At 44.1% G+C, this 20,619-nt stretch overlaps 1 protein-coding gene across 9 annotated transcripts in view; it reads right to left on the bottom strand.

The window, feature by feature from the left end:
* Positions 1 to 20,619, bottom strand: part of LTBP1 (latent transforming growth factor beta binding protein 1) — a 416,540-nt gene that overhangs the window by 237,522 nt on the left and 158,399 nt on the right. For 6 of the 9 annotated variants that reach the window (XM_029058450.2, XM_029058420.2, XM_029058428.2 and 3 more), the window contains exon 5: positions 8,293 to 8,460. In XM_029058450.2, the coding sequence (XP_028914283.1) occupies positions 8,293 to 8,460 (168 nt within the window). Of the gene's footprint in view, positions 1 to 8,292; positions 8,745 to 20,619 lie in introns of those variants that run through there. The other 3 variants (XM_029058480.2, XM_029058499.2, XM_029058489.2) reach the window with 3 other exon arrangements.

The raw sequence follows: 20,619 nt of genomic DNA, 5'->3' as shown, positions 1-20,619 counted from the left end.
CACTCTCCCAAGTGCTTAGACTACAGTGTTCCATACACAGTCCTAAAAATAAACATTACTGATGGATCCATTAGATGATCTAGGCTTATATTAATTTCCCAAGCAATTATAATTGTGCACTACACTCCATGGATGCTCAGTAAGTACAATTACTTTCTACCGCTAAAGACACCACTAGCTACTACCAGAATTTGTATATCTGTCTTCCAACAGATCCTCTCTTGGGGCAAGAGACTTGGCTACCACAGTTATCAAATATTTTAATATCAGTCAACATTGGCGCAGAATAATTTTGCCATTACCAGACAAGTGTGGTCCCTTTTCTAGGATAAGAACCTGTCAGACAGATGCACCACCCTTGATTTAACAGTTAATCTCCTTAACGAGTTGACCAAAAACTCATAAAATGTTCAAATAATTGCCAGGTGAAAGGGTAGAAAGAATACTTTATCTGGCAGGAAACCTACTGCCATACAACGAAGTCTGACGGCAGGGAAATGATCAGGGCTGCCTGAACAGCAGAGTCAGCTGCCTCTTACCAAATAAGGCTATGATTTTGCAGTCGGTGAGTTGCTTTAAAGGATATTTTCAGTCCACAAAGCTCCGCTTCTCTTTTTAAATCAGTGGAAGAAAGCAACTCCGTTTTTCAGCACTAATTTATCGACTACACAGCTTTGGCAATAAGCTATTTTTCTTCGCTTTTCTTCAGGGCTTCGAATAACTCAGATCTCTGGGTATTTGACAAGATTCTCACATGCTTCTAATTACCCTCCGCATACACCCAATAAAACAGCTGGCCTGAGATGTTATTAATACCACAAGCAGATCCCAGGGGCTCATAAATCACCCTTTCTCCAGAAAGGGACACTGCAGTGGCAAAACGTGACAGGTTCTAATCCTGATGGATAAGACACTCTGGCTAGATAGAATCCAGCTAGTAAATTTCTAGCCGTCTTGCCGATTTTCCAGAGGCCAGACAGTGCAATTTGCAATTTACCTTGCTTAGCTAAAAGAAACATTTCGAGCCAAGTTTCCTTTGACCTGTTTGAGGCACAATTAAATCAAAGTCAGGCTTGAAGTGAGGGGGTGCCCAGAAAGCATAGAAAGTTCCTTAGACTCCAATATGTCTGCACTGCTATCTCCTCTCACTAAAGTCTGGAAGGGGCCGATGAAAAAAAACCAGGGATCTCTTTTTAGGAATGAACACACAAGTCAATATCCAAGATTTAGAAAGCAAGCGGCAATGTGCTGCTTATGCTAAAACTTTCGGGGCAAACAGGAGTTTAATGAATATCCTGGGAGTGAGTGGGCAGAGGCTAGTTCAATTGGCCCTGTCTTGTTCAATCAATTGTTGATTTATAAAAAGTACTTACTGAGTGTGGAATAGCATGGCTCAGTGGATAGAGCATGAGCCTGGGAGTCAGAAGGACCTAGGTTCTAATCCCAGCTCCAGCACGTGTCTACTCTGTGACCTTGGGCAAGTCACTTAACTTCTCTGTGCCTCAGTTACCTCATCTGTAGAGAGAATTAAAGATTAAACTCCTTCCTAACACCAACCTTATCCATGCAGTCCACAAGGTATTTAAAATAATAGTAATAATAATAAAGGTATTTGCTAAGCACTTTCTATGTGCCAAGCACTGTTCTAAGTGCTGAGGGGATACAAGGTAATCAGGTTGTCCCACGTGGGGCTCACAGTCTTAATTCCCATTTTACAGATGAGGTAACTGAAGCACAGAGAAGTTTAAGTGACTTGCCCAAAGTCACACAGCTGACAAGTGTCAGAGGTGGGATTAGAACCCACAACCTCTGACTGCCAAGCCTGTGCCCTTTCCACTGAGCTACATTGCTTCACTTGGGTGGGAGTTCTTTCTTTACCCTCAAAATCGTGTTCACCTCTTCAGGGAGGCTGGCTCCAGGGTGGACTTCCAGCTGTGCACAGATTCTCTGGTCCTCCCTCGCAAGAGAGGACAAATTTGGTTCGTGAGCACTGGAGGCAGATGGGCAAGACTCCCTCAGCCAGATATCCCTGAGGGACAATCCACCAGTGGGTGGCTATAAGCTCTGGGATGGCAGGCCGTCCGCAAGGGAACCCCGACAAATAATCATACACCTGACAAAGACCTGGGGTTTGGCACCTCTCCCATCAGGCTTCATTTTTGCTAGGAACCTCATGTGGCCTAGTAGAAAGAGAGTGATCTGGGAGTCAGAGGATCTGGGTTCCAATCCCAGCTCTACGACTTGCCCGCTATATGACTATGGGAAATCACTTCACTTCTCTGTTGCCTCAGTTACCTCATCTGTAATATAGGGATTAAGACTGTGAGTTCCACGTTGCACAGGGACTGGGTCCAACTTGATTATCTTGTATCCATTCGTTCAATTGTATTTACTGAGTGCTTATTGTGTGCAAAGCACTGTACTAAGCACTTGGGAGAATGCAATACAACAATAGAGAGACACATTCTCTGCCCACAACAAGTTCACCCCAGAGCTTAGTACAGTGCCTGGCATATAGTGCATAGTTCTTAAATATCATTGAAAAAAAGATTGGGTATAACTGAATGAAAATGTTCAGGCACACTGCAGAAGCAATTCCTCCCTCCACTCCCACCTGCCTGAATTCCAGTTAATGATGATAACTGGAAGGAAATTTAACATTAGAGCCAAATGAATTAGATATCCTGAAGACCTCCTTATGGTGAGGAAATTGAATTCTCGTTGCCTTCCACACTACTAAAGTGCCACTAAGATTTTTAATTTTCCTCTATTTCTTTGTCCAAAATTTCCCCTCTACACACCGCTGAGCGGGGATCCGAACTGTGGGCCTCTTGCTCACCCCAGAGAGGACTATATTTTGGTGGTGCCGAACACACATTGCAAAATGGGGCTAAATGGTATCATCGTATATCACTAGAGACGACCAGAAATGAATTCAAGATGATTATTTTTCCTCCTGCCTGCAGCTTCTGCTCCCAAAATGTATTACATTGCTATAATGTTCACATCCCTGCCAACAGACTTGGCAATCAGTAGAGGCTTCATGGATAAGCAAGTGAATCCCTCAAGAAAGGGAATGTTCCAAGTTGAAAGAGGGTGTGGTTCAGTCACTTTGCCAGTGCCACACGATGTCGTCTTCTTCTTAAGTCGGGCTCTTAAAAGTATACTTAGCACAGCTTAGAGCTTCCCAGGGTAAGTAGGAGCTTGGGGCAGAATCTGAACAGCCATCTGTGCCCTGGCAAAGGCTGTTAGAGTAACGACTTGAATAATGGTCCAGTTGAATCATTGTAAATGCCCAATGGTGCTCTTTCTATGGTGGCAATTTCATGGCAAGAAATAAGCTTAGAGCCCAGGACACAACATACACACATCCTTCCGAAGCTCTCCCCTTTATGTTACTCTAGGTGTGTTTTACATGCTAAAATAAATAGATTTGTAACTGATTACCTTCTGGAACTCAGAAAATGGATCCTCAAATCTTCAGGATGAAGGATGAGTGACTGTCCTTCCAGCATTCACTTGTGACCCATGTCTTTTGTTATTTGTACCCAAAATTTACTACACTGGTCTTTGTTTCTTTTAATCTCATGGACTTTTTCATATGTGTGTGTTATTTATCTTGTCTCCCATTAGACTGTAAGCAACCCAAAGGCAGGAAACATGCCAGATTCTCCTCCCAAAATTCTCCACAATGTCATGGACAGGACTCTATCAAGCAAGCACTCATATAATACTTCGGAAATTGATCATGATTTTGAGAACATGCCAGACTTCCGGGAATGGATGATGCAGGGAATGGCTTTGGGGATAGTGCTTTGTCATGATTTAAGAGGAAATGAAGTGCTCAGAATTCGCAAGGCATTGCAGCATTTGGGTTTCTCTTGCATAAAGACCAAGGAGATTATAAATTAAGAGAGAAGCTAGCCACTTCATAAACTTTTAAAGCTAAAAGAAACCTCAAGGGGTCATCTAGCCCATTTCCCAATCTTCAGGAAGGACCACACCTAAGCTATCCCAGACAGATCCATCCCATAGAAGCGATCCCAATCAATCATTAGTACTGACTGTAAGCCTCCAGCATTCAGGGCACTGTGCTGACCACTTGGGAGAGCAAAACCAAAGCGAGACATGCAATGGGGGCTTACAATCTAATGGATCCCACATTTAAAAGAGAACCAGAGTAGCCTGGTGGAAAGAGCATGGGTTTGGGCATCAGAGGACCTGGGTTCTAATCTCAACTCTGACACTTCTGAGCTGTGTGATCTTGGGCAAGTCACTTAAATTCCCTGTGCTTAAGTTTCCTCATCTCATTAGGCTGTGAGCCCCACGTAGGCAGGGACTGTAGCCAATTTCATGATCTTGTATCTAACCCAGAGCTTAGTAAGTGGCACATAGTAAACACTTAAGTATTATTAGTAGTAGTAGTAGTAGTAGTATTCACTTGGGGTCCCCATCCACTGTCTAAAATCTTTGCTGCCAGGATCTCTTACCTATAACAAACTTAAATCCCTTACTTTTGCTCCAGTCTCAATGGCACTGAAATATTATCCCCTGCACAATGAAAGTCCAGATATAAAAACCATCATTAAGTTGTCCTTCTGCTTTTGGGATAATTGCTATTACTGACCTGACCCACCTGGCATGGGATCAAACATGCCAAAGAATCTGAAAGCCTATGGATCACTGCCTTGGTCCTAGAATAAACTGGCAGGCACTCTTGCTTCCAGACATACAAATTACTAATACAATTCTAAAAATGGGCACAATGTTTCAGTTGCTCTGGTCAGCTTTTGAGAGTTGTTTGCAACCAGACATATCTCTGCCAGCTCTTAGTATATGGAAGATGCCTAACAAAGGTCTAAGAATCTCTGCATATTTGGAAACCATTGTTTCTGTTACTGTTCTAGGCACAGTTTGTATTATTGTCATGATTTTCTTTATTGGGCAAAGTCTTTCTGAAATAACAAGGAGAACAATATTCTATTCAGAAGGAACTGTAACATCCTAAATAAATTCTCAACCGCTAGATGAAGAGCCTATCCACCCCTGACATTTAAAATAGGCATGTGGCCGAGGAGGCTATTTACTGGGAGTGGCAAAAGTCAACTGGACAGCTTTTTTCCACGAAGAGACCACTATGATCATTAGCCCACTGAACAGGGCTTGACCGAGTTGACGTTGGAGATCGGGGAACAGGTCAGTGGAGGGGCAAGAAGCAGTCTGGGAAAAAATGTCTTTAAGGAGAAGACCATAATCATATAGATTAGGTCTTAGTTAGGTCAAGCACACTGGATCCCTCATTGTTGGTGCTTTCTTCCCTGAGGCCCCTTGACTTCCCCAAGAAAAAAAAACCTTCATTAAAGAGTCAGACCTCCCACAATCTAAGATTAGAGCACAATGATTGGAACTGGGAATTAATTAAAAGGAGATAAGAGATGCTGGGAGAGGGCTCCGCATCACATCATGATTCAACTTAAGCAGAGAAAATGGAGATCTGCCACTGAGATCAGACCTCCCTGCTGCTTTGAGGGAGGACACTGTGGTTGAAGTCCCAACTGGCAAGCTGCTAGCCCACAGCCTATAGAGACAGACATATGGAAGCAGAGAGGCTGTGATTTTATCCCTATTCTCCCCTCTCATCACCCCCTCCCTATCCCCATGGCCCCATATCTTGGCAACAGCTAAGATCAAAACATTCACCTGCATCACCGATGGAGAGGCCAGCCCCACAGTTTCAGTTGTGGTCAGTGGATAAGCTGAGATCCTAACCTATACTTTGGGCTTCTGAGACCATGAGCTGACCCCTATTTTCCCTTCCTAAGTATAGTTATTTTCCCTTCCTAAGGTAAGGTTTTCCAAACCCAGCCAAGAACTTGCCCTGGGCAAGCCCACTGTACACTGCCCGTGCTGTCTCCCAGTGGGCATTTTCCTTGCTTAGGGGTCTAAGGGGAGCCCCTCTACAGTGAATATTTATCGCCAGCCTGGGTCCCAGTCAGCAGAACTGGTGGGACACAACTCCACTCTTCCCAGGGTTCCCACAAGTACCCGGCTCTGCACAAGCCTTTCCCTTCCTGGCACTTCCAAGGCTATTTTTACACAGGCAAGTGGCATGGCAGAAATAAGATCGGGGTGGGAGGAAGGCTTTCAACCCCAGTGGCCACCCCACCCCACCCCACCCTAATGTCCCCAGGGAAACCCCTGAGCCCTCAGGAGGTCCCCAAGTGTGCACACAGATTACCCATGAGCACAGATGTCAAGGAGCCCTATCCACTGGTATATAGGGAATGTTTCCAAAGGCAAGGAAAAGTGTCCCTTCACACAGAACACAATTCTGTTGAGAGAGGACAAAATCCAAAAAAAAAAGCCCTCCTCACAAAATTCTCTCATCCTGTTTGCCTTCCAGGAAGGATTACCTGTGGCTTTAGAAACAAATCAGACACCTTTGCTTGTGATAGACCTGTGTTAATAAGGAACAGGCACATACATTGCTTGCAAAGCCACAGTGTTGCTCATGTCTGATATAAAGAACATATAGGAGATGGAAAGATTAGCTAAAAATTTACCAAAAAGCACTCAAAATACAGTGTCACCTACAAACGTGAGTATCCAAAACCAGGGGCAATTGCCTCCAGTGCTAATGAAGGTTTTGTGTGTGGATTTTTTCTTAAGGCTTTTTACTTACTCATCTTGTATTAGCAAGCTGATGTGCAAGCTGCTTCAGAGTGGCTAGACTAGTACCAGTGAGGAAGGAGGATTATAAGCTTTAACAGGTAGGTTTCCCCTGCTTCTCGAAATTGTCAAATATTTGTTCAGTGATCAAGTTTCAAAGCAACATCCCTACTGCCCATCCCTAATGCTCCATCATTCGACCCATAAAAGTCACGGTAAATGTTCCAAGTTGTGGGGGACAGGCAGGTTAGCCAAGAAAGGAAAAAGCCAGGGTTATCAATGGAACTTCCCTTTAAGCAACCAGAAGCCCATGTGTTCACTCATTAACAAGCAGCACTAATTGATCCTAATTTGCCATGTGGCCAGCCAGTGCCCAGAACCTTTAGCAGCTACCCCCATTACAGCAACCGTAGTCCCGGCAGGAAATTTGTTTTGCAGAAGCACTAACAGTTTAGAAAAGTGTTTATGGAGATCTTAAAAAAGGTGTATGTGTTAGCCAGCTGTGAGCTCTCAGAGAGGAAATCTACCCAAGCCAGCACCCTGGAACTGGAAATCATAGAATTGCTTCACTCTGCCGGTTGAAGCGTCTGCCTTGATGAAGTATAGTTTGAAATTATTTTTCCCCTTCAGGGACCACATTACGGTCTGCTTTGAAAAGGGCAAATATGCCTGGCACTAATTTTTTCTGACATTCGGTTGTCCTGGTGAGCAACACAAATGGCAGTGTGGACGCCCCGAATTCCCGGAGTACATGATAAACCCAAACTGGTAAAAATATTAATTTCCTGTGATAAAAATACATTTTAAATTGCATAATAAACGCTTTCCAGCCAATGGCCCCATTGCAGTTGTTCGGGGAACCACAAACTGGGGAATATCTCCCTCGATGTATAGAACGCTGCAATATATCCAGTAATCGCAGGGGGATTCTTGCTTTTCACAAGAACTTCTCTCTCCTACATACAATACGCAGATAGAGACTCCAAGTTTGGAAGAGGTACTATTAATGGTGACATTAACTGCTCAAGCAAGAAATCACCACTTGGTCTGTGCTGAATTTCAAATCTTGATCCTAATGAATCTGGTTTACAACTAACGGAAACGTGGCATCCTTTTCCTGTACGAGGAAAAGTAAATCGAATGGTTTCCATTTACTGTTTTAAAGAAGGGTTCTTAAGGGCACGCTAAGTTTCATTTTCATTTTCAATCCTTATTAGCCAGTTAATTGGGTGGGCTCTAACCCCCACGGGGTTGAGAGCCCGACACACATATTTTGGAATTGGTCAACCTATCTTTTTGTTTCTTATCACAGACTAGAGAACACCTGTCAGAGCAAAAGCATATCAGCACCCCCCCACCTCCATTCTGCTTCGTAAACGATCACAGCTGATGGTCAATATTTTCCCATTCGCCTTCCAGGAAACAAACCACCGCACCAAAAACAATTCAGAAAGCCGTTAAGAAGTCTGCCCGAAAGCCAAAGTACTAGCACCCGCACTTCGAAGATCTCCTTAACGCAGGGGACAGACCCGTGAGTGGCACTAAGAAACTTAAAAGAACCTTGCCCATGCCCCCGACCAGGCCAGGGCGACTGAGGGTAGTTAGCAACTAAGGGGTACTCACCTACTCGGAAGTTAGTGGCTGTCAAAGTGTCCGCGGCGTGGCCGTTTTCACTGATCAGGGTGGTGGTGTTCCCCTTCTCACAATTATTCTGACAAGTGCCTTTGGTGCAGGTCACTTTGCAGATGCTCGGAGTAAAGACCACCTTGATGCGGCCAGTGTGGTTACCCACTGGAAGCCGGGGCAGAGAGAAAAAGAAAAATAAACAAATCAGCTTGGTATCCATTGATTTCCCTTCAATGATTTATTTAAAAAAAAAAAGACTCAGCCCAGCCCAAACCAGACAGGTTTGAGAAAGACTAGGCAGGAGGGTAGAAAGGCAGCCTTCTGTGTGCTCTGCTCGCTCTCCAGTGGTGTCTCTGAAACAGGAGTAGGAAGCTTAGTGAGCAGAACTCCGGGATGCACTCCAAAACCACATTTAAAGTCAAGTGACTGGAGTGGGATTAGTAATCACAATGCTGCGCTTTATTCACAGGCGAATGAGGAGCAATACGGAGGGCACAGGACGGCTTAAATAGCCAGCTCTGACAGGCCGGTGCAGAGGCTGGCCACGCACCTAGAGGTGAACACCGGCTCGGGTCCTCCTCCTGCATACTTTTCCTGTTTCTCCAGTTATTAAGTCACTCCTTGCAGCCGGACCCCTGGAAATGTTTAAGGCATGCGGCATGTCTGAAAACATCTGTCTCAAATCTCCTGGCACCCCAGCCTGAAATGATCAAATCCTGTGACGCAGCTGCTTGGGCCTGTGTGGGGGGTTTTTTGGGGTTTTTTTTTTTTTTGGTTGGGTTGTTGGTTTTTTTTCACAGCTCCCTGGCATGAGCTTTCTGTATGGATGTATGTCGAGTATACCTAAACAGAAGTTAGATCAGGACAGAGTACGGGAAGCTGCCAGGATCTGAAAACCTCATGCTCAAATCCTTAGAGGTGCTGCTGGTCAAAATCTTTGAGGATTTCTTCAGTGAACTGGAAGAGACCCTGGGACAGGAAGCTCACTTTACATTGGGCTCTTTTGAGGGATCAATCGCTCAATCTTATTTATTGAGCACTTACTCTATGCAGAGTACTGTACTAAGCGCTTAGGAGAGTACAATATAACAGAGTTGACAGACAAGTTCCCAGCCCACAACTAGCTTACAGTGTAGAGGATGGGAGGGATGGAGATGGTGGTGGGGGAAAACCAGCTTTGTAGAAAGACAGGAATATGTGGTGGGAAAGACCAGGGTCATCAACTGAGCCAGGAAATCAACCAGTCTTTTGGTGGGGTGGAGGGAGAACCCCATGTTAAAGAGGGAAGCTGTGTGGCCTAATGGAAAGAGCAAGGGCCTGGGAGTCAGAGGACCTGGGTTCTATTCATGGTTCTGCCAATTTTTCTGCCTATTGCTAGCTGTGTGACCTTCGGCAACTCACTTAACTTCTCTGTGCCTCAGTTTCCTCAACTGTAAAATGGGGATTCGATACCTTTTCTCCCTCCCACTTAAGACTGTAAGCCCCATTTAGGACAGGGATTGGGTCTGACCTAATCAACTTGTACCTACCCCAGTGCTTAGAACAGTGTTTGTCTGTTTATTCGTTTGATGGGTTAAGTGCTCAAAGATCATTAAATGCCACTGAGTTACTTGTAACTTTGGGACAGAACCTACTGAGACTGGTCAGTGATTTAATTGTCCATTCAAGATTTCTTGGCAAATTAGGTTCTACAGAGGCCTAATGGCCCTAAAGTCAGGTAAATTCCACAGAGGACAACTTTTTTCATTTCCTACAGTAGCCCAAAAGATCAGATCACACACAGCTTGTCAGACTATATTCACCAAATACTTTGAGGATACTTTTTTCCTTTTCCTGGTAAATCTCAGGAAAATGAAGACACTTCAAAAGGATATGAATTTGTATTGTTTCTGGCTCTTGGTTCAGTAAAAAAATTTAAATGATGTGCCAACTATTTTGTCTGCTCTGGCATTAACGTGCTGAAACAACAGCTGTTGGACAGATGGTCCTCTTTTCACCTAGGTTCTATTCACTTTGAGAAGTACTATTCTGATGCTTACTTACTCATCATTCTCAGTTTATCCAGCAGTCTACACTAGTCTCAGTATAAACTTGAGACTTCCTAGACCCACTGATTTAAAACCTCATGGATATTTATTTGCTGCCCCCCCCCCAAAAAAAACTGGCCCATAATCACCAGGATTTTGCAAAAGTCAAAAACGGTTTCCTGAGATTTAAATTTCTACAATGTCCACTCTTTTTCTTCCTTGGAGGCAAAACAGAATGTTTGATTTCATATTTTCTCTTGGGAGTTTTTACCACCGCTTCTTCTGGAAAATTACTGAATTTGAAACCAGACAGTTACTTGCTCAAGGCCCCCTTGTCTCTTCGGAACACACTCTCACCTAGGAGTTTTCTTTTTATGATAGTGAACCTTGGATTTTTTGAAAAAAGATACTCTAACAGGCATCTTGGCTGCAGAAAATCTTCCCCATAGCTCACTAGTAGCTGGTCATTTCAACTTCTCCAGCTATCTGAACCCAAGTCACTGACCCCTCAGCTTCTGTTTCCAACTCCCATGGAGTTCCCATTCTAGAACACCACGCTAATTCGGATGCAAACAGACTGAGAGGGGTGACTGAAACCCTGGTCCCCCCTGCAGGATGGTGGCCTGTGGAGGACAATGCAAGGTGAATTAGGGAACCATCTGGTGACAGTCCAATGAAAAATGGTTTGGGACAGGGTGGGCAGTACCACCTATAGTAATAATAATAACTGTGGTATTTGTTAAGCACTTACTATGTGCTAAGCGCTGTTCTAAGTGCCAGGGTGGATACAAGCAAATCAGGTTGGACACAGTCCCTGTCCCACATGGGGTTCGCGGTTTTAATCCTCATTTTACAGATGAGGTACCTGAAGATCAGAGATGTTAAGTGACTTGACTAAAATCACACAGCAGACACATGGCAGAGCAGGAATTAGAACCCAAATCCTTCTGACTCCCAGGTCCCTGCTCTATCCAATAGGTCCCGCTGCTTTCTCCTGCCTCATGGCTGGCAGAGATAGGTTGAGGGAAATGGTCCAGGGATTCAGGACCTTGTAATGATGCCCTAAAACTTGAGTTCATCCTACCAACAGTCAACCAGGCGCAGGTGAGCAGAGCTGTCACCATCTGTGATGGTTAACCATGCAATAGTTTAAGGATGCAAACTACCTTCCAGGACTAACAGTGATGGTATTTATTAGATGCTTACTATGTGTCAAGCACCATTCTAAGTGCTGACTGAAGAGCAGACCTGCCCAAGAATCTCTATCAAGATCCTAAAACGTAGGGATTGGGGGGAATTGTAGTTTAAGGTCTCCCTGGAAGAGAGGGGAGAATGTCCACAGTGCCTCTGTACAAACTGGGTCACTTTAAATCAGTCTGGAGCTTCTTCCAGCTGCAATCTGAGTTAATACCTCCAAGAAGAGGCGTGGGCTGGCGTTACATACTTACTAACAAACCACAGGCATTAATAGTGAATGGGCTGGTGTTCAAGATAAGGCATTTGAAGTTGCTGTTTTCACAAAATAAGAGCCAGAGCAAAGCTGACAATTCTAGGGAATTATTATTGACAGATGGACTAGAGTCTAGCAATGAGTTTAGTTGCCATCATTCACTCAAGAGACTAGGATATGACCCATACACAAAAGCAGCCATAAAATAAATATAACAAGTTCAAGACTCACTTACATCAGATGTCATGAACAAAAGCATTCTCCTTAGCACTCATCCAAAATACCCTGACAGCACATTACCGTTCATCTAATTTAAACAATGGGACAAAGTCACCTACAACAGTCTCACAGAGGACAAGAGGCAATCTCAGCTCCCTTATGAAACTTCATATTATTGGGATGTTTACAAGGATCTAATGTCAGATTTGGTGTTCAACAAACAGGCCGCGGGTAGCCTGTGTTAGGGTATACTAGGAACATTGTTAAAAATGAATTATCCAGCCCAAAACTTGTAGACCAATCATTTTTTAATGGCACGCTATTATTTAAATAGATAATCCTGAGATGGGCAGGACATTCTTGCTGTTGAGAATTATTGTCTCAACTGAACCCTTCCATTCCACATCTCTGGGAGTCTCCTAAATGCTACCTCAGAAGAATATTTTGCAGTGCATCCGATCCCAGGACTTATGAACCAAATAGTTTCATAAGGTAAATAGGTTCATAATAGGTAAATAACATCCACCTCAGCACTCATACAAATGCTTGTTCAATTTATTTATTTTAACCATTCTAGTGGTAAATCGATCCCCCTCATTACAACGTAAGCTCCTTGTGGACAAGGAACCTGTCACTTGTTTATGATGTACTTCCCAAGCACTTAATAAAGGGCAGCATGCCAAGTAACCACTCAATAAACAATAAATGCCACTCTTACCTCCACTATTACTATTATGACTACTACTAGGAACTCAAGATTTCAGGAATAGAAGAATACAAACTACAAGAAAGGAGAGTGCATAAAATAATGATAATAATAGTAATGATGGTATTCATTAAGTGCTTACTATGTGCCAGGCACTGTACTAAGCACTGGGGTGGATACAAGTTAATCAGGTTGGACAGTCCCTGTCCCACATGGGGGCTCACATTCTCAATCCTCATTTTTCAGATGATGTAACTGAGGCCCAGAGAAGTGATTTGCCTAAGGTCACACAGGAGGCAAGTGAAGGAACCTGGATTAGAACTCATGAGCTTCTTACTCCCAGGTTCGTGCTCTATCCACTACGCCATGCCACTTCGCACATATCCGTATCCATGACCTTATCCATTCTCTTTAAAATGAGAAATATAGTGATTTCAGCCTTATTCCCAGGATTCCAATCTCAAATCAGAGGTTTTTTTCAGACTTGTGCCTTGAGGTGATTTTATCACCAAGGATACTTTTTTTAATATCAAATGAAAAACAGTAATACCGCTACCTAGAGTTCTTGCATCCTGCATACTGGGAATTTCTTTTCATGTGTTAAGCATGCCTCTACTTGGCCTAGTGGAGAGAGTATGGGTCTGGGAGTCAAAGGGACTTGGGTTCTAATTCTAGCTCTGCCACTTGTCTGCTATGTGGCCTTGGGTAAGTCACTTACCTTTTTTGTATCTCAGTTGCCTCACCTATAAAATGGGGATTAAGATTGTGAACCCCATGTGGGACATGGACTGTCTCTGACCAAATAAGCTTGTATCTGCCCCAGAGTTTAGTATAGTGCCTGGCACATAGTAAGCACTTAACAAATACCATATTTTAAAAAAGCTGATTTTGAAAGCATCCTACAAGACACATCATGGTGATGTTTGGAAATGGATGCGGTCATGCAGAGGTCCATGAGAATAGGTGAAGTGAACTTGGACTAATTTCCAGAGAGAACCAAAGAACCAGAAAAATTACTGTGTTGGCACTATCGCCAGAAGTGTTGAAAAGAGCAATGCTCTTGGATTGCAGGGTCCATAAGCATGAATTTTAAAGGGAATATGTCATATTTATCAAATGAAAATAAAGTCAGTCATAAAATTTTCAGGCTGTGGGAGATCCTGGGTGGTGCAAAACTCCGCCGATCCATTCTTGGAAACACTGCAACCCTCACAGAGTGCATTTTAAAAAAAAAAAAAATCATCGAAACATGAATCCAATGAAATTAAAATAAAAAATCAGCATTTTTTAATTAAATGTGCCACTAAGAAATAATAAATCAGAACTTCTCATAACCACTGTTTGTAGAGAAACTTTTTCTATACCCTCAACAATGCCGAAAAAATGGTAACATCCAACAGACTTACGAGATTTATCTTCAATGATAACGTCAAGACTCTTTGGGAAACTTTTCAAAGCAATAAAGTAAAATCCATCTCTACTGAAAACCCATTTACAAACATTCATTAGATGGCTTTGGAGGAAACTGACCTTTCTTGAAGAACTTCAAACTAATTTCTAGTAGATTTACAGAACAAATTTTCCAAGTATCAGCTTTTTCTTTCCAAATAAACAAAAGTCACAAACCGCGCAGATTTCTTGCTGAAGGGGAAGAATATAAATTCCTATTTAGGCAAACTTCTTAAAATAGAAGCTATAGTGCCTCAAAAGTTCAAATTTGATAGACCCTACCCCGGCTCCACCCCCTACCAAGGGCTCTTTATTACATGATCTAGGGTAAAAGAATACAGGCATCCTTCAAAGCAGCTAATTTGGAGCTACTATAGAGCATTCAATAGAGCACAGGCCTGGGAATCGGAAGGACCTGGGTCCTCACCCTGGTTCTGCAACTTGTCTGCTGTGTGACCTTGGTAAAGTCACTTAACTTCTCTCTACCTGTTAGTCATCTTTAAAATGGGGATTAAAACTGTATCCAACCAGATTGTCCTGTACCTACTCCAGCGCTTAGAACAGTGCTTGACACACGGTGAGCACTTTACAAATACCATTATTATCATTATTATTACAATTTTACGGAAACATATATAAAAAGATAAGATAAAAGAGAAATATCATGGAAGCTTCAGCATAGGATAAAGAGAAAGCAACCTAGAAGACGGCGGGAAAGGATTAACTTTGCTTCTACCTTTTCCATAACTTCTAGAAAAACAGTTTAGATCATATGCAAATCCTGCCATACATTACAGACTAGCCAGAATTAACTGACGCAGTATGTAATACACTAAAGCTGGCCTAACGTTTGCTTCAATTTTGGACATGTTCTGATGAGTGATAACTATTTCATTCTCTGGAATACGAGTACAGGAGTGATTACAGGGGAGAGAGGGGCCCAGCCACGTCCGGAACAATGGCCAAAGGATTATGAAGTTGAATATGGTCTTCCCCAGTGCAAAGGTTTTGGCCTTTACAATAACCTACTTGGGCTGATCCAGGGGGTGTGATGCGGATACAACTTCAGATGCCAAGACGTCATATCGTTGCCCAGGCTCTGGAGGGGTATTGCTGCCAGTTCTCCTTCTCTGCTGGCCCCTCTCTGCCCCAGGTCTGAGCAAACATAGCTCTGGGGTTGGAAAAGACAGCAGAAAGGAAGATGGGGAAAACAGGCAAGCCCTGCTAGGACCAGAGTGACCTGAAGGGCAGTCTTGTCTTATCTTATGCCGTCGAGTCGTTTCCCACCCATAACGACACCACGGACAAATCTCTCCCAGAACGCCAGGCTCTCCATCTGCAATTGTGCTGGTGATAGATCCATAGAGTTTTCTTGGTTAAAATTTGGAAGTGGTTTACCACTGCCGCCTTCTGCGCAGTAAACTTGAATCTCAGCCCTCTATTCTCTCCCATGCCGCTGCTGCCCGGCATGGGTGAGTTTTGACGTTTAGCAGATTGCCCTCCACTTGCTAGCCACTGGCCAAGCTAGGAATGGAATGGATAGGTCTCTGATTAACTCTCCCTCCAGCAGCTGAGATTTGTAAAGTACTGGGAACTCCCCAAGTGCAACCCTGAGAGGGGACAGAGGCAGCATCAAAAAGGAAAATGGGGCTGGGGCAAGGGGGAGCTCCATGAATCAATCGTATTTATTGAGTCCTTACTGGGTGCAGAGCTCTGTACTAAGTGCTAAGGAGAGTACAATGTAACAGAGTCGGTAGACATGTCCTCGGCACACAGGAGCTATTTAAAGAGAGAGACAGATAAATTACAGATATGTACCTAAGTGTTGTGGGGCTGAGGGTAGGGTGAATAAAGTGCACAAATTCATGCACAAGGGTGACGCAGAAGGAGAGGGAATAAGAGAAATGAGAACTTAGACAGGGAAGGCCTATTGGAGGAGATGTGATTTTTTTGGAGGGGGATATTTGTTAATAATAATGATGGTGGGATATTTGTTAGTAATAATGACGGTATTTGTTAAGCGCTTACTATGTAATAATAATAATGTTGGTATTTGTTAAGCGCTTACTATGTGCCGAGCACTGTTCTAAGCGCTGAGGTAGACACAGGGGAATCAGGTTGTCCCACGTGGGGCTCACAGTCTTCATACCCCTTTTACAGATGAGGGAACTGAGGCGCAGAGAAGTGAAGTGCCAAGCATTGTTCTAGGTGCTAGGGGAGATATAAGGTAATCAGGTTGTCCCACGTGGGGCTCTCAGTCTTAATCCCCATTTTACAGATGAGGGAACTGAGACCCAGAGAAGTGAGGTGACTTGCCCAAAGTCTCACAGCTGAAAAGTGATGGAGGCAGAATTAGAACCCATGACTTCTGACTCCCAAATCTGTGCTCTTGCCACTAAGCCATGCTGCCAGGCACTGTACAAGACAACCAGGTTGGGCAGAGTCACTGCCCCCACCAGGGCTCACAATCTTAATCCCCATTTTATTATTAATAAGTTTCCATATCATGACCGTTCCAGTTAGACCTGTGGTCAGCCTCCTTTGGTCCTTGACCCACGTGGCCAGCAAAAGCCTAGATTGTGAGCCCTGTGTGGGACAGGGACGTTGTCTGACCTGGCTATCTTGTATCTTCCCCAGTGCTTAAAACAGCACTTTGCACATAGTAATCACATAACAAATACCACAATTATTATCACTATTATTGAGTCCCGATCTCACTAGTGAAAAGGTCCCTGGTCCCATTATGCGAATCCATTGGTACCAGAATATCTTTCTCTATTCTTTCTCTCTAGCTTGTCAGCTACATCCCTGGCTGTTCAATGAATCAATAACAAGCATTAAAAATGACCAGAAGAGACAGACCATTAACAAAAAGAGGAGCACAACAATTTGGGAATTAACCACTTTTACAGATGACAAAACTGAAGCACAGAAGTCAAGTGACTTGTCCAAGGTCCCACAGCAGATGAGCAGCAGAGTCCTGTGACCACCCGAGTTTGCGATCTTCCTACAGGTAGCATATCTCCAACTGGTAACTGGCTAACAAGTGAGATCCTGTGAATGCATTAAGAACCAAGCAGAATCTGTGGAATTTTCCCCATGGATTTGTTTGCCCACTGATGGTTCGTTTGCCCCAAAAAAGGTGTGGTCACTCACCAAGTAACCTTCTAGCACACATTCTCTTTGAGCAGGCCTCAACTGCCTTAGAAATTGCACAGTCCAAAGTTTGGATGCTAAAACCCGCGTTTGGGTTTCATGTCTTTTGAAATTAACCAAAGAGACTGACAAGTTCTGGCCTCACTGAGAGTTTGACAGAGTTACAAAATGGGAATACAGTTGTAGAGACCCAGAATTCATCCTAATTTTGGCTGCTCGACATAGGTCAGAATAGCTTCACTGTTGGCTTTTATTTGATCTTTGTTTAAGTTTGCTGGCACTTAGAAACTTTCCTTGGAAATTCTGTCTGCCTTTTCCCTGTCTCATCCCACTGCCCCCAGAAGTATTCTCAGGAATGCTCCTTCTACACTTCTGGATGAGTTATCGCCTCTCTCTTCTTCTGCTTTCTCCTTCAAACATGCGCAGGGGGTAATGCGGTCTAGGGATGTAAAGACTGTCCAGCTTTGGATCCAGACCAACCCTTTCTGAAAGTGCAATGTTGCTTTCGTGTACTACAGCCTGTGCACTAAAACTTTATCGGGGTTTGTTCTACTGCCAATGTAAATGTAAGCGACTTTCCGCCGGAAGGGGGCACTCAAAATCTGCAGTGTAACTGGGTAAGTGAACGTCTGTGGAGTGAACTAGATACCCATGAACTGTAAGAGGGCATCTGCTCAGTACAGCATCCGGTATCATTTTTGTCATTATTGTACTTTCCCAAGCACTTGCGACAGTCCTCTGGACACAATAGCCACTCAATAAATACTATTGATTAATTGTATATATGATATTGGTGAACTGCTAATTTAATAAAAACAGCAAGGGACGCTGCAAGCATCAATCGTAATAGCATAACAAGGGACAACCTCTGTGGGTACACAATACCGCTAAGACGGTAGGTCCTACATTGGCCTTTTCGGACACTTACATACCTATTCTCAGTGGTGTTGTCTTTGAGTGCAAAGAACAACCAATAATAATAAGTATTATGATACTTGTTAAGGGCTTACTACCTGCCAGGCACTGTTCTAAGTGCTGGGGTAGACACATGTTAATCAGGTTGGACACAGTCCCTGTCATTCATTCATTCCATCGTATTTATTGAGGGCTCACTGTGTGCAGAGCACTGTACTAAGCACTTGGACAAAATTGGAAAATACAATTCAGCAACAGAGAGAGACAATCTTTACCCACAATGGGTTCACAGTCTAGAAGGGGGAAGACAGACATCAAAGCAAGTAAACAGGCCTCAGTAGCATCAGTATGAATAAATAGAAGTATAGATATGTACATATATACACAAGCGCTGTGGGTGGGGAAGGGGAGTAGAGCAAAGGGAGGGAATCGGGTCGATGGGGAGTGGAGGAGGAGCTGAGGAAAAGGGGGGGCTTAGTCTGGGAAGGGCTCCTGGAGGTGATGAGCCTTCAATAGGGCTTTGAAGGGGGGAAGTGTGATTATTTAGTAGATTTGAGGAAGGAGGGCATTCCAGGCCAGAGGTAGGACATGGGCCAGGGGTCGATGGTGGGACAGGTGAGAACGAGGCACAGTGAGGAGGTTAGCGGCGGGCGGCAGAGGAGTGGAGTGTGGGGGCTGGGCTGTAGAAGGAGAGGAGGGAGGCGAGGTAGGAGGGGGCATCTTTGGATGGAGATGGAGATCTTTGAAGCCAATAGTGAGGAGTTTTTGCTTCATGCGAAGGTCAATAGGCAACCACTGGAGATTTTTGAGGCGAGGGATGACATGCCCAGAACGTTTCTGTAGAAAGCTAATACACATGGGGCTCATGCTCTTAATCCCCATTTTATAAAGGAAGTAACTGAGGCCCAGAGAAATTAAATGACTTGCCCAAGGTCACAGAGCAGGAATGTGGCAGACCCAGGAGTAGAACCAGATCCTTCTGATTCTCAGGCCCATGCTCTATCCACAAAGCCAAATTTTCTCAATATAGTAAACATACTTTACGATCTAACTATAAATATACTTTGTGGAAGGCACTGTACTAAGTGCTGGAGAAAGACACAAGCATATTGATTCAAACCCAATCGTTTTCCACAGGGGATAACATTCTCAAAGATGAGAGAAGGGAAAGAACGAGGATGCCAACACTGGGGAAGAAAGAATCATGCCAACTCAGTGTGCTGTGGACATGCGAACATGTTAAATTAGGATTTGTGGAGAAATTTTGCAGCTCATTGTGGATAGGGAACTTGTCTACCAACACTGTTATGCTGTACTCTCCCAAGCACTTAGTACAGAGCTCTGCACACAGTCAACACTCCATAAATATGATTGATTAAGAGGAAATACAGTCCAAAAGTCTACGATGAGAGATTTCTTATCTTTCATTCCTCTCTGGTTCTTTGCTTTGGGGCACCTGCGGACAGGGGAAGTTCCACCGAGTCTCTGCATGGAATTGCTCCTTCTCCTGAAGGGACAGGAAAGCCAGAGAAGTGGGTGGGAGAGGCTGACAGCCTCAGGTGCTCCTGGCTTTTGGGCCTAAAATCAGGTGCCCTGACTAACTGGAGCTCAAGGTTGGTGGGTGGGGCTTCCAGGGGTGGGCTAAAAGCCCCAGCAGAACAGGGAGGAATAAAGGCAGGAAAGGGAACCAGGCAGGTGAGACGGCAGACAGGATGACACAGATGAATAGGCAGGGAAGACAGATTCAGCTCGCTCCCTAACAAACATTCTCACAAACACTCCAGGAAGGAAGTCTTGGGTACTGGGCAGAGACTGTGAGCCCCACGTGGGACAGGGACTGCATCCACCTGACTTGCCTGTATCCACCCCAATACTTTAGTACAGTGCCTGGCACATAGTAAGCGCTTAACAAATACCACAATTATCAGAAAAACATGGCCACCACCACAACTGCTGCTGCCTCTGCCCTTCCCGCTGCTACCTGGGGTTTCTGTTTAGAAGACTTGGCACCAAGAGTTTGGAGTTTGGCACAGAAGCAGAACCCTAAGCCTCAGGGAACAGTCCCAGGTGGTGATAGGAGTGGCAGCAGTGGCATTGGTGACAGAAGCAATGACAGCCAGGGAGGGGGCCTCCCTACCACCACTAAAGCAAAAGAAATATCTCCAGGACATGGTCTGCTGCCAGACAGAGAGCTCAATGTGGCACTGTCCCACCCTACGCAGGACACCAGTCGGTCAGTCAATCGTATTTACTGAGCGCTTATTGTGGGCAGAGTACTGTACTAAGCATCATTGTACAATACAACAATAAACAGATAGATTCCCTGCCCACAATAAGCTTACAGTCTAGAGATGGGGAGACAGACATTAGAACAAATAAAATAACCCATATGTACTTAAGTG

The sequence above is a fragment of the Ornithorhynchus anatinus genome, chromosome 1, assembly GCF_004115215.2.
Source record: "Ornithorhynchus anatinus isolate Pmale09 chromosome 1, mOrnAna1.pri.v4, whole genome shotgun sequence".
Taxonomy (NCBI): domain Eukaryota; kingdom Metazoa; phylum Chordata; class Mammalia; order Monotremata; family Ornithorhynchidae; genus Ornithorhynchus; species Ornithorhynchus anatinus.
This window is presented reverse-complemented; position numbering and strand designations above follow the sequence as displayed.